The sequence below is a fragment of the Ischnura elegans genome, chromosome 1 (assembly GCF_921293095.1).
Source record: "Ischnura elegans chromosome 1, ioIscEleg1.1, whole genome shotgun sequence".
Taxonomy (NCBI): Eukaryota; Metazoa; Arthropoda; class Insecta; order Odonata; family Coenagrionidae; genus Ischnura; species Ischnura elegans.
Genome location: NC_060246.1, coordinates 38,715,911 through 38,730,257, shown reverse-complemented (window position 1 = coordinate 38,730,257; position 14,347 = coordinate 38,715,911). Strand labels below are relative to the sequence as shown.

Below are 14,347 nucleotides of genomic sequence, written 5' to 3'. Positions count from 1 at the left end.
GCCATCCTGCCCTGCGGTTGGGTTGGTATTTGTTTGACAGGAAGTCAAGATTTTATCATGATTAAATACGGGCTACAGATTTGTTAAGGGCAGTAATTGATGGTTATATGAGAGGATCGGGTAACTGGGAAATTAAGCCACCATACCACCGAATAAAATTAGGCTTATTATGAGATAAAAGATATCTAGAATATCAAAAGTCTCAGCTCTGAATTAAGTCAAGGTTCAAAATCATGCTATTAAAACTAAAAGCTGAAGGACATCTCGATTATATAACCGCGTCCCCTCTTTCCATTTACAGTTTTGCTGTGACATAGAAGTATACGGGGCCTTGGAATAGAATCCTATCTATAATATTTCCGAACAATTGAGGTCATTTATGTATCCATAGAATATAAAACATCGCGTTGTCAATTGTCATTAATTAACTAGCATTTAATTCCTTTCATTAAAACTTCCTATCAACATCCTTTTAGCAGTAAAGTCTAATATTTTGGATGTTTAAACCTCCCCGAAACGGAGCCAAAACGTTTTAAACCTCATGCTTCTCCAAATCCGGCAAATACTTTGCGACGATAACTTATGTAACTAATTTTGCTTTCTCTTTTTTTAAGTACTTTATTGTTACATGAAGTAAGCCCCTCATGAATTGAAGCGATCTTATGCAAAACAAAACCTTTTTACTAATCAAAAATCCCAACCCCTTGGTATCGCTTTCTTGATTCGAGTGTGCTGTTTGTGTTCATTCTCCCCTTATAAATTATTTTTCCACATCTTTACTCAGGCTTTGTTCAACTGGCCCCGTCTTTTGCATTCATCCCTCATCAAGGCACACATACAACCGTCCCATCCTGCGAGAGAGAAACGAGTTGCCCCATGGTGTGATGGAAATAACGAGATGAGGGTTGGAACATCAAAACTTTTATTTTTCAACGTTGTTTGCGCAAAGAATTTTCAAGATGAATGAATCGTAATTCCAGCCTTGCTGATTTTTTTGCTCATATATTTCGAGATAAATTAGAGGTCATCGCAAAGCTTAGCCGTGGTGTAAGTGAAATAATCTTGAAATTAATGAAAATATCAAATTATAATTACGGTTATTACGATTGTGTTCATTTTCCAATTTTACATTATTTTTTCATATCCTTACTCAAGACTTTGCTCAACAGGCTGCGTATTCTGCATCCATCCCTCATCAAGGCACACATCCTACCCTTCTCAGGCGAGAGAGAGCAACGAGTTGCCCCTGGGGGTGTGAAGGAAATAACGAGATGGGGGTTGGAGCGAAAAGGACTGATGGGCGGGTGCGTTTGGGGGAGGCGAGGGAGGGAGGAGGGTTAAGGTCTGGGAAGGAGAATGTTGGAAGGCAAGAAAGGTACTTACGACCCACCTAATTTTCTCCAGGCTTCAGCTCGAAGGAGTGGGAATCAATTCCAATTTGTTTGCTCCAAAACAGTTCGTTTACGGAAAGAATCCAGCGATTTCCGTCGACAAGGGGACGAGGCGAAGAATGCGCAAAAGACTTTTCTCTCCCTTCCTCTCACTCCGTTTTCTCTTGCTCCTTCGCTTCCTTAGGTATTCATTCCATCGTAAGAAAAGTGGGAATGAAAACCGAATCAAGTCAGGGGGATCAAGGGGGAAATTTAACCCATCTCTTTTTATTCCGGACCCGTCGATTTTTTTATTGAACCCCGCGAGAAAATTGAGGCTGTTCGAGGGGATGATCCGATTCTAGTTTGATTATCCGCGGTGTCGTCTTTCCCCGATTTTGTGCGAATGTAACTAACTGGTGGGGATAAGACAGGAGTGGAATGGTTTTAAATCTCCTCTCCCTTCGTTGTGACACCCATGTGAATCGATTTTATTTCTGCGTTCTCGCTTTGGGGACGATGTGGCCGAGATTCATTCTGTTTGCGAGTGCAGCTACAGTAGCAATGCGGAGTAGGAGAGATTACCTAAGACGAGAAATTCAGGGAAGTATTAAATTCAACAATCAGAAATGGCATCAGTGTGATTATATCCACGATCGGGGAACCATATCATTTCGCTCATCAAAATGTTAAAAATGACGCCAGTTATTTACTTCATGATTTGTTACAACTATTTTATTTCAGTTTTTAAAATAACACCAAAAGTATGATATTTCGATATAGCTTGCATAAAGAATTTTCATGCTTAATGAAGAACGATTCCAGCTTTGATGATTTTTTTTAGAATGTAAATTTCGTGATAAATAAGAAGCCATCGCATAGATTCGTCGAGGTGGATTAGTGTTAAATTAAATAAATATATCAAATATTTTCACTATTTATCGAACAACTGCCAATCCACTGGCTTCATGAAGTGATTAGGCGAGTGAGCAAAAACGAAGTATTAAACGTCGCGTCGGTGAAGGAGGTTATACTAGTTAGTCTCTAGTATTTTTAATCATATAGAGATTCATTCATTTGCATTCTGCCAATTTAATATGAAAAATGTTGTCAAATAGCGTCAGAATTTAATTTACTATAAGATTCCATACTAAAAACCTTTCTCTTTTCGAAGTCATATGAACCGAATTTGTTACACCGTTACATAGTTTCCCTGGAAAATTTCATTGTGTTTCTCGCTGCTAGGAGAGTTATTCAATATATTTCAAAATCTGCCAAAAAATGTAAATATTTTATTCTTTCTCATTAAAATATACTTCCAACGGTGCGTTTTAGTTAAATATGCCTGAAATTAAAACTACTTTCCAATTTACTAAACATAACAAGTGAAATTTGGGTATTTGGAACTTCATTAAATTTAAAATCATCTTTCAGTCAAATTTTTCTCAGGCTCGTAACATTTAGAAATAAATCATTTAAGCTTTGCATTTTTTAAAAATAAATTTGAATAATAAAAAAACAATTTACATTCTTACCACTCAATTAAAATGCATTTCATCTTGTTGATTCACGAAGCAATAGAGAGCATTCAAATATGGATTTATGTAACCGAGCATAACTTCAATAATTATTCATCACGTTCCCTCTGCTTCAAATTACCCGAGTACCACTGAAATCTAAAGGATTTGCTCACCTCGTCTAAGATTCTCATTCCGGCAGTAGCGGCAAGAAATCCTCACTTCCCGCGAGGCTAGCTAGTCACGTATCACAGCGGCAGGGGGGCAGTGTGCCTACCCCGATATCCGTGTCGTTGCACAAACGTCGAGATAGGTGTAACGGGAGCAGGGCACTAACGAATCCCCGAAGGGGCCGCGCACAATCGCCGAGGGAAAAAATATCACGATCCCCGTGTTGTATTCGGGACGCCAGTAGGTCGAAGTTCTCTCTCAACTAAATCCCAGAACAGTAATTTTATCGGAGAGGAAAAAAAATGAAACACGAGACGTGAGAGCGTGGAACAAGGAGAAAAAAAAACACAAAACAAAATGAGAATGGTTGCAAAGGAATAGGCGGGGATAATCCAAGAAGGCTCATCTTCATGTTATATTTTCTTTTTACTATTTTTTTTCTCCTCCTTCAGATTGAGATGCTGAGGAGACGTATTAATGTGTGGGGTCGGAGACAAGAACATGAGGGGTAAAGGGACTGATGAGGGGAGGAGGTCGTGAAAAATAGGGTATATCACCACGAGTCGTGGGGATGAGGATCGTCTGGCGAAAATGAAAAAGTTGCGAAAACAAGGCGGGAGTGATGTCTGGGAAAGTCATGAGTGCGGGAGGAGGAGAGGAAAGCGAGAGTGTAGAGAGAAAGAGAGAGAGGGCACACGAGGAGTGCCTCCTTTTATGGTCGGAGGGAGAGAGGGTTCTTTTTTCTCCTCTCAAGAGTCATTGCTCCGCGGTTGAGACAAATTTCTGCCGTGGATGATCCGTGGTGAGGAAACATGCGGGTAGGATGGACGTAGGCTAAAAAAAGAACGAAATATAGCTAGGGGTCGTGTTTGATGGTGCTGTTTACTAAAAGATGATATGAATGTAGTATCGGTGTTGCGTGCAGTATAATAAGAAAAACAATTATTTTTCATCATGCAAGTATGTTATTTTTAATGACGGTATGAATGTGTGAAATTTACAGCTACATGAAATATAACAGGTTAATTTATTGGGTATTAATGCATATTAATATATTACTGTGGACATATATTGCAGAGCAAATTTCTCCATAACCTAAAAGTATCCACTGGGAAGTAAAAAGCACATAAATTATAATATGTGTTTAAAAGTACCATGAATATTTTCTGTGCCTGATTCTTTCACTACCATAAGTTCAACTACTCTTCTCCGACAAATAGATCTTCAGGCGTCATACCTAATTATCCCTCTCCAAAATAGTCTCACGTTAAAACTGTAATTTTACGTTTTATTAGCGATTTTTTTTCTTATGGTATTTTTCGGGTGAGTTGAGGATGATCATGTTAGACATTCATGGCGAGGCCGGAATTTCAATTAATTATTGGTTTCCTTCGTTTGGGACTCTATTAGATTCGATGCCGCAGTCTTTATGTAAACAAACAGTGGCTATGGTGGCATACGAAAAAAAAGATGAAAGAGGACAAAAGATAAAAGTAATCAATATCTCCTTTTTGATTTACTTAGCGACACCGGCGTTCAAAATGTAACCGCTGAATTGGCTCATTGTCCTGTGATAGGGTTTTAGAAATGTTTCCCGCCCAACTAATGGAGAGTAAAAGTTTCAGCGATCGAATTGAGCATATTGCGATTCTCTATTTGCAGCAGGGAAGAAAATTAACAGAATGCACATGATTTTAACCAGCGTAATAGCTTACCCTGACATTCGCAATAGCAATGATGTGACTTGTGACTCCCTATTTTTTCCCCACCCTTTTCACAGATTTACGACGATTCATTAGCGAAAGAGTGGATGTGTGGTTTTTGTTTCAGGAAAAGTGCGGGGAGATAGAGAGAGAGAGTGGGTAGAGTAGAATTGGAGGACATTCGTCTCAAGCGTGAAGGAGCCCTGCTACTCAGACACTACACGTACCACGCGTTTACTGCAATACTCATCCGTACTTTTTTTCTGCCTATTTTTTCCCCTGCGCAGTAGTAGTTGACGCTCCTTCGGAATAGCGTCCACGGTTTGCGTCAAGGAGGGCGTGGAACGTGAAGAGGACGTGGAGAAAGGTTTCACCGACATATACACACACGCACACATACAAAAAAAGCTCACACACTGCCGCACACACCTTGAGGCACCGAAACAAACAACAAACTGGCGATAAAATATTATATAAAATCGCAGCGGCGAGAGTGGAGCCCGCGGCGACGGTCGTTAACAGTGGTTTCGACGTGGAGTCGGAAGGCGGAAAAGAGATATGGAGGAGGTTGGAAGGGGAGGGGGAGAGTGCAGATATGACGATGATGACGACAAAGTCGAGAGGGAAAGGGGAAGGGGCTCTCTCTCTCTCGACTGGAGAATATGAGGAAACGTGATGAGGGAAGGATCTCTCTTCCTTTCACGAGAGGAGGAGGATTTTACTATGGGAATGGAGGGAGTGTAGGGAGGTTGTGGTCGGAGCCCCACCACTCGCTTCGGTCGCAGCTCCGGATATTTGTGGCAGCGGGAGGAGGTAGATTCAGAGCGATGGAAATGACTAGGGTTTTTGGAGCCCCAAGTTAGGACACCTAAAAGATGATTTTCAGCTCAAGGGCATAATCTTGGTCAGATGTCCTCATTAATTGTCACGGGGAATTCCCTATACCTGGAATTAAACTGAAGACGTTTTGCTTTCTGGGCCTCTGTGCATGCCATTCAAGTTTCTTGATTCCCGTGCAATTAATTTGGATTTTATCACCTCTATTGCGGCAGGATTGAATTATGCAGTAGACAGCATGAATATACCGGTACTTGACCAGATGCTCTCCCACCATAAAATAAGAAAGGCCGAGTGAGTGTCGCTATCAGCCGGCATACTTTTACATGAGTTAAGTGTAAACTGTACCGAGCGATATGCGGCGGAATAACTTTTTACAAAAAAGTGATAATTTATTCCACACGTCCAAGGGTAGACTTGCCATCATGAAGTGTTCGTGCGTGTAGGGAAAAATAAGTTTATCCTCTCTTTAAATTTAATTTTTTTTAAATTTAAATTTCATGCACACAGTGCCTCCTCCCTAGGCTAAAGCCAGAACTTCGTATGCTAGTGGGTTCACTATTGACATTGTATTAGGGAAGTTGTGTAGGAAATTATTCATTCATGTATTCAAATAGTGAGAAAATATTTATCCGAAGGCCATTCGAACCATATCGACGGCCTCTACATCGTCTAACGTTTCTCGTAACGTTAACGAGTTACGATGGAGAGGGAAAATTCCTTCTTTGTGTGCTCGAAAGTTTGGGAGGAACTGAACAGGGGAAGGAAGGTGGGGTAGTTCATGTGGAGGAATGTCTGTTGTGTGCGTGTGAGGTTCTCTGGGATAGTCGAGTGTGGTTCTCTTTCTCACCGAAGGGAAAGATAAGGGCTCTAGTTATGGGGGAGAGCTGTGGGGAGGAGGGCTGCCGAGGAAGTTCGTCGGTCGGAACCCTGGTCTCAACTCTTGCTTACTCCCTTTATTTCCCCACTGTTACCGGACTCCACGACTCGCTGCTCTCGCCTCATTCATTTCACTGCTTCAGAACTATCCCTTGATGTAGCGTCCTGGATTTGTTAGTACCAGCCATTTTCCGTTTGCTATGCCAATGCTGGGAAGTACTGTTGAAACTCTGAGCGAAAATTTCATCGGCCGGAAACATTTCTAAATTTTTTGTAGCTCCATTAAAATTTTCATCCCTTTGAATCTTAATGTAGTGGTAGTGCTTTCTCTTAATATTTTAAGGTAGGTTCAAATCAATAGTGAGCTTCTTTTCAAAGGTGTTAAATGAATGCTGCTCGTATAAGTTTTCTTTTTTCCACGCGAATTTAATATTTCCCGAATGATAGAAGTATTATTATTTTTCCATCATATAATATTTTTTTCTTATTTCGAATTCTGTTCCTCATTGCCTAGAATAAGTGGCCTGTAAATGCAATTTCAGCCATACGTTTCCAGTTATACCTAACGTAACTTCTCTCATACTGGCTCTAGGGTTATGAGAAGTGGAATAAGTAATGAATTAAATTATTAATTCATATCACGCTTAGACTTTTTCTATGTTTGACCACACATTACGTAAAGTGATGTAAGATTCGCCTTAAGTAAACTTTTATTTCGAAATAATAATTTGCCGGTTATAAGAAAAAATAAACATTTTCTTCACACGTGCTTAGAATACGTGGATATCAGCTATTTTTACAATTTCCTTCTGGTATTTATGAATTAGTGGGAGATCATTGCTTTTCCTTTGTCCAGATATATAGTGGGCCGGTGGAACAGATAAAAATCTCAACCTCCATAGCCTTTTTTTTTTTTACTAATGATAGACTTTATTTCGTAGACTTTTTACTTTTAGCTCTTAGTGCTCAAAATTCGCAATGGTGCTCAAAATTCAAAATTCAGTCATTACCCAGAGATGAATACCAACGCTCGCCTGGATATAAAGTGCATATCATTCCTTGATGATGCATTGAATTATCGACCCGGTTACCACGTGGTACCTGCGAGTTTCTGATCATGGAATTGATTTCTTTGTCATAGAGCCACTTTATTTCTCAAGACAAAAGGAGAGAATGCGGTGCTATTTTTGTTCAAAATGGAGTGTAGATAGGGGTGTACGTTCAAGATATATTATAGTCTTACTGCACAGATGCTGAAAGTTGAAATTGTCAATGGAGATGAAGTGGAAGTTTTTGTCCCCAATTCGTTGAAGAAATTCATAGCTTATTTATTTTTAATCTGATGTTTCCAGTATCAATGAGCCAATTACAAATCCATTTTTTTCTAGCTGACGTGATGTTACATCTAATTCAACATTATTTTACTTAAAAGCAGTCAAGTGATCTACTTATTTTTATTTTTGCATAAACTTAATGCAAGTTTTGTTACAGCGAAATTTGGATTCTAGTCACGGCAGATATTTTTCCTGTGCTTAGATCACTACCGAAATGGGAGCATGAGCAAAAATTATGGTTTTCGAATTAAATTAAAAAATATAATTCTGAAAACTTATTCTATTTCAGTATTCATTGTATGAAATTCTATTAGAACAGATTTTTCTTTGGAATTTAATGATGAATGCATTTCCAGAGATTTTCAGAGTAACCTCCTTTATCAGTGTACACATAATAAAATTTGACAGTTTCAACGTGGTTTATGTGGTATGTGAACAAAACCCAGTTTTAAATTTGCCATCATTGTATGTGTGTGATCATTGTGGAGAAAGAAGAAGACGTGCGCCGTGAGTCCTGGAGAAAGAACCAAGATCATCCTGTTCACCGAAGGAGGCGACGCCTTTTCTCCACGTGTTCGCTCGAGGAACCACGTCCTGATTCACAGCTATCGTCGAGTGCCAAGGTTCTTCCACTATTTCCTTCTCGTCCCATGGGAATGTTTTTCTTTTGAAAATTGTGCCGTGAGCTCGAGGTGGCAATTAGGTCGCGGAATGTATCTGCTGCACTGCAAGCACAGCGTCGTGTTTGAGCGATAATGAATTCTTTATGTGCATGCTCAGCCTGAGCGGCGGTGCAATCTTATCACTCACTTTTTCCGCGAGAGAAAAATAGCTCCACGGTTGGTCAGGACGCAAGTGTGAAAACATTTTCATCGTACCTACCTGTTTGTTCATGTAAGAGTTTTCTCGCTAGTATTTTTCAAGCTTTTGAGTTGGATATTCGGTCAAAATAGTCCATGTCGACAAAAACAAAACACTGGAATGGAATCAATATCTTGGTGTATCATTGCATCTCTATAGAACAATGATGTGAAAAAAAAACTGACTTTAGGTATCCAATTTTAATGGATAGTAAGGTAAAATATCTTCGTATAAAGTTTATACTCAAATAAACCGCGTCATATTTGCAGCAGTTGTGGTAAAGATACTACAAAAGGAATGCCTAGTAGTCCAGTCCTCCATAGGTAAGGAGCGCTTAGGTTTTGCCTCTCGATAGTCACATGTGCAGTTCTCAATCCGTCGGACCGGACGTTTTCGTCCATTATGCTATGGGCTGTAATTTCTTAATTTATTACAACAATTTCCCTCGATGCTACTGATGATGGCTAAATTACGTATTTCCGACATGCCAGGATAATACCAAGCGATGGTTATCCACCATGGAATTTGTGAAACTGCATTAAAAAATAGGCCGGAATTTCCACGTAATAATTTAACTGTCCTCTGGTTCGTATCAGTCTCAGCTACTGTGGTTTATGTCATGCCAGTCTTTTATTTTAATTGATCGCGATTGTATCAAATCAAGTATTTCACTGCTGCATACATTAACCCATTCTAACCCAGAGCTGCTTCTGGGAGAAATTAATTTTTAAGGCTTCCATTTTAAAAATATGAAAATTTTCTACTCAATCATAATTACTGTGGAAGCTGCATATTTCGACATTCAACTTTAAAGCAATAAATACCACGTAGTTTAAACCTTTGTATACATTTTTGATGTTATTAAGAAGCAACATTGGGTTATAATTCGCTAAAAAGTTTCATTGAGATATTGATCCAGAATTTTCATCAAATTGATAAAGTTCGGGTATTTATTTTGAAAGTAGGTATTAGAAAAGTATCTTAAACTACTTCTTCTACTTGTCTTATAATTATGTTTTGTTTGTATCTAATGCGTTTCCGTCGAGAGTCCACAGTCTTCTAAGGGTCCCTTTAACGCAGGTGAATCGTGAAGGAACACGAGAGAGCGTGCTTACGAGGCGAGGATACTAGCGGGAGCGTCTGCATCCACAAGAGGGCTCTTACTCCTGGCACAAACTATTTTAAAGACGTTTAGCGCCCTCTCAAGAACGTCACACGCTGCTTACTTCTCCCTCATGACCTCCCCCCCCCTCCTCTGTTTTAGTCGAAAATTTCATCATTTTCATTTCTATCATTTCCACGCTCAAATCTAGACTCCTAGGCTTAGCTACCATCACTGATTTCAGTTTAAATTTCACGGAAATCTTCTCAGAGTGTTCTGTCAGTTTAGAATAAATAATGCTCAAATGCTTCAATGGTCTGATATTCCTTCGTTATTCAGGAATTGACGATTTTTCGTCTCCTGCGTCATCTCCAACAAGAAAATGATGATAGAAGTGTGTAAGTGATAGTACTAGAGGAGGATAATCAATATGGTGTCTGTTTCCAGGCTTAATCTGGTGGAGTACCTACATTTCAATGCCATGCACTGGCAATTTTCCCCAAAAAAGTTTAGTTAAATCCGGTTTAGAAAGAGGTTGTTTGCGTATACTAATTAAACATTTTTGTGTGAAGTTGGCAGTCTGTTACATTATGAGAATAATTAGGATGAAATGGATGATGGGTTAAGAAACGAGGAGGTGTTCAGGCGAACAGGAGAAGGAGAAGGGGATCTGAATAGTTAATAAGAGATCACACTGAATGGGTCGTGCCATCATGAATGGTTCTTCCTCACCGAATGGGTCGCGCCATTGCGTCAGAAAAAGTATGGTTGGAAAAAACGAAGAAAACGTCCGTTAAAAATAACCAAAAGGTGAGACAATGGATCCGGTCGGAAGAACCCAAGGAAGAAAAATTCTGGGGTACTTAAGGAAGTAGATTAGGTTATGGAGGAATAGCGAATAGTTGTAAACTAGACCTAACGTTGCAGAACTATCAACGAAGGAATGGCTACGATGGCAGAGAAGGACATCGAAGCGTTGGTGTCAAATATTTATTTATTTTTTAAATTAAATATTTTTTTCCAACTTTCCAGTAAGCAGCGCATAACGGCCTCTACAATGAGGGCTCCAAAATTTACGTAGCACAGTACAAACATCCATGCCCTGGATAAGGACTACATATCCAGAAGGAATTCGAATCCACCACCTACGGTTTGGCCGGCGAGGATTTCCCACCAACGAGGCCGGCATGAAAATAATGTGGAACGCTTCACGATTTTACGTGGCATCCATGCGTAGGGGCCATGCTAATCTTCTCTTTTTCTTTCCAATTTTTTGTATATGTCTCGCCGAAGCGAGTGCAAAATATTCTAACGAGAATGCCATTCCGAGAAAATTTTATTTGTTCTTTCCACCGCCAAAGCTCTAATTGTATTGCTTGAATGATTTTTATCAACTTTTTTATTGAATTTGGAAAATGTTGCGGCACACTTTTATCGTTTTTTTGTTACAGTTTTAGTAGTTTGCATGGCCATTTTTGTTTGCACAGATTGATTGGATGAAAATTGAATTGGCTGAAAGAGTGGTCGGCGAATGGTAATGAAGCTATTGAAAGTCGCAAGGCGAAGCGGTCTGCGGTGTAAGGAAACTTGGGCTTTCCCTCAGCCATTGGGAGAAGTTTGTCTTTGTGGAATTCTATTTTAGTTCCAGGAGAAACTAAAGGTGTGAGTCCATCCGACCGAATTGAACTTACCTAAGAAATATCTTGGAGTAAGCTGACGACGCGGTAGTTTCGAAAAAAAAACGTGAAGGGCGTTATAATGTTAGGAATAACAATCTATTTCTCTGTTGGTTCGTTTATTCAGTTGAAATAAGCATAAAATATTGCGTTTGATATTTGCTAAACACATTCTTCCCCATGTATTATGACTTGTATAGAATAAAGGAACGTCAGATATTTATATTCGATTCGACTTATTTATAATGATTAAACATGTCCTCCAAGAAATCATCAGGTGAAATAAAAAAAATTAGGAGAGAAGCTAAAGATGTCCTCTGGGAATGAAGAACTATATTGCCTGAGAGTGTCAATTTGTAGAATAGGTCACGAATTTTTATATTTCGAAGAATAATTGTGCGTTGAATCGCTGAGTTGTAGTGAAAATCTGTCTACTATTTTTGGGAATAACCTCGTTGCATTTTACCACTCTTTTGAAGTTAATGGAGTTTACAAAATTGTTATTGCGAATTAACGTTACTTCTTAGGTAATGACATATCTTTATCATTTAAAGAGGCTTGGGAGTGTTCATCGCTATATTATAATAACTGAGTGTGGATAAATCTCTGGTGATTAGACACTTTTCTTTTAGACGACGTAACTGTGCATGGTAATATACAAATTTGCTTGTATCTATTTCGGAGCAATGAAAGTGGGTCGAAATTTATTGCTTGTATTGAAAATTTCATCTCCTTCTTTGATGAAATTACTGTACACATTTATAAAACATATTCCTTTAAATATATTAAAATCACTCAAATTGCCATTGATATGGTTTTACATTAATTAAAAAGAATGTTTACAGCTCAGGAAACAGGTTAGCAAGTTTTTATAGACGGTAAAGTATTCTGAGTGGCTGGAGAAATGGCAGGTAGCTGGGTCTATCATCATACGAGTAAACGTAGAATAACTGTGGCGATAAACTTATTTGAGGAATAATCATTCAATATTTTCTAAAAGATCTTTGCTTGCAAGCAAATGCACTGTAGCGTTTGATATTTATAAACCGTTATTTAAGGTTGTCAGGGAGTTGTTGATGAAAAAACAGAAAGGGGGATTGTTGAAATGAGGAGCAAAGGAAGTTACTTGAAGAAGTGAGACTATAAAAAATTTTAATTAGCAGTAAATAAAGAGTTTTTTTGGAAAAATAATCGTCTGACGTTACAGTATTTATGAAATAAGAATAAAAATTCTATGCATTGGGCACGTATTTTGCACTAAATTTTTCTCTCGCTGTTCCTTCCTTTTCGGCTCTCATCAAAGCTTCTCAAAGCTCTGAATTTGCATTTCCATCTTAAAGTGTTAGCCTCAGACATTCGGTTCGACCTGAGGCGAATTTGGAGCAGATTGGTTACTCTCCGCGGAATTGCATTACGGGTTCCCTCGGCCTATTCCTTCCAGCCGAAGTGAAATCCCGGTCTGGCGGAGCAGGAAATTTAGTTCGGGTTTATGCTGACGAGATACCTCGGCTTTGTTTCCGTTACATTAAGCCTCCTTTAAAGTTCTGTTTCTGAGATCATAAACACTAGCATTATGGCTTTGAAAAAATGTGATTTAGTTTTTTCGTTGCCTTTGAAACTCTATGACACTGGAGATTGGGGCATTTTTGACACAAAAAGGCGGTGACATGAAAGAAAGAATGAAAAATGGCTTCGGAAACCAAATAATTTGTACATTTTTTTAAGCTGATAAAACAAATTCATGAAAAACCTGAAAATATTAAGATGAACGTCAGTGGAATCTCAGTTATGAAACTGATTTTGGCATAAAACATGAAATGTCATTTCTTCCTATTACTTGATTGGGTATTACATGATTGTATATAGCATCGATCACTGTGTGATATTAGGAGAGAAAGAAGCACCATAAAACAGGTAGTGCACGACATTAGTCCTGAACACAATAAATTAATTATAAAGCCGTACATCGACTAATGTTTTGGTAAAAAATATTTTTTTTAAATGTGCATCATGACAAAATTATGCAGGTTCAAGGGAAACTATTTTAAATAAAGATAAAAATAATTTTTGTCCTCAGTAGCCTGCCGGAAAATGGGGGTGCACGGGATACACGAGTAAATAAGGTACTTCAAAATTATAGATTATTTTGAGTAAAATCTCTAATACCTAAAGTCTTATTAGGTTTCGTTGCAGAGTTTAACGCCTAAATCTCTTTAATAGAATGTTTCCCACTAAATTACTAAAATTTTACTAACGAAAATTACCAAGTAATACGGAGTGTTTCCTTTAAAGATTTAACTATTTTCATCGCAATGTTTAAAAATTCAAGTACGAGTTTTAGGACGACTCCTTCATGAAATACATTAAATTTTTATTGATTATGTATGCGCCTAAAAATTTCCATATTAGTGGCTAAACTCAGTAATATTTTTCTACTTTAACCTACGTTTGGATGAAAAACAGGCAAAAATTACTGCTTCGAAAGTTTAGCTGTACGAAAAACAGGTAACTTAATTGGCATAGGATTAATTGAGAAGGACATTTTATAAAAATTGCATAGTCTCCACTTTTTTTTAGATAAATAATGCCATCGTTTCCTGCTACGGCAAAATTTACTAAATAATTGTTTAGATTGATTTGACGAATTCAAAATCTTCTAATCCACTTGCATTTGAAAGTGGCTGAAATTGAGAACGTCCGGGGTTAAGGAGTCTCAGAGTCCAATATGAATCAGAAAAAGAGGGAAAATTATCTAATGCGTATGCTTTGATCCTTTCTGTTCCCTCGTATTTTACATTTTTTATTAATTTGAGTTTTATTAATGAAGGAGTATTATATTATAGCATGCCTGATAAAATAACTGCCAGGTGAAATTTGAACGACTGACAAAAATCAAA

The 14,347-nt window shown here is 38.3% G+C and overlaps 1 protein-coding gene and 1 non-coding gene across 3 annotated transcripts in view; both read right to left on the bottom strand.

Annotated features, from left to right (window-relative positions):
• LOC124158974 (ras-related protein Rab-3) overlaps window positions 1–14,347 on the bottom strand; it is a 251,557-nt gene that overhangs the window by 115,751 nt on the left and 121,459 nt on the right. Inside the window, exon 1 of one of the 2 annotated variants that reach the window (XM_046534434.1) lies at window positions 3,064–3,394. The exons of the other annotated variant lie outside the window; for it this stretch is intronic. Within the exon in view, the coding sequence (XP_046390390.1) occupies window positions 3,064–3,081 (18 nt within the window). The 5' untranslated portion in view covers window positions 3,082–3,394. Of the gene's footprint in view, window positions 1–3,063; window positions 3,395–14,347 lie in introns of those variants that run through there. 2 annotated transcript variants of the gene reach the window in all.
• LOC124173799 lies at window positions 10,967–11,071 on the bottom strand. Its single transcript, XR_006868762.1, has one exon. It is a non-coding gene; the product is annotated as a U6 spliceosomal RNA (small nuclear RNA).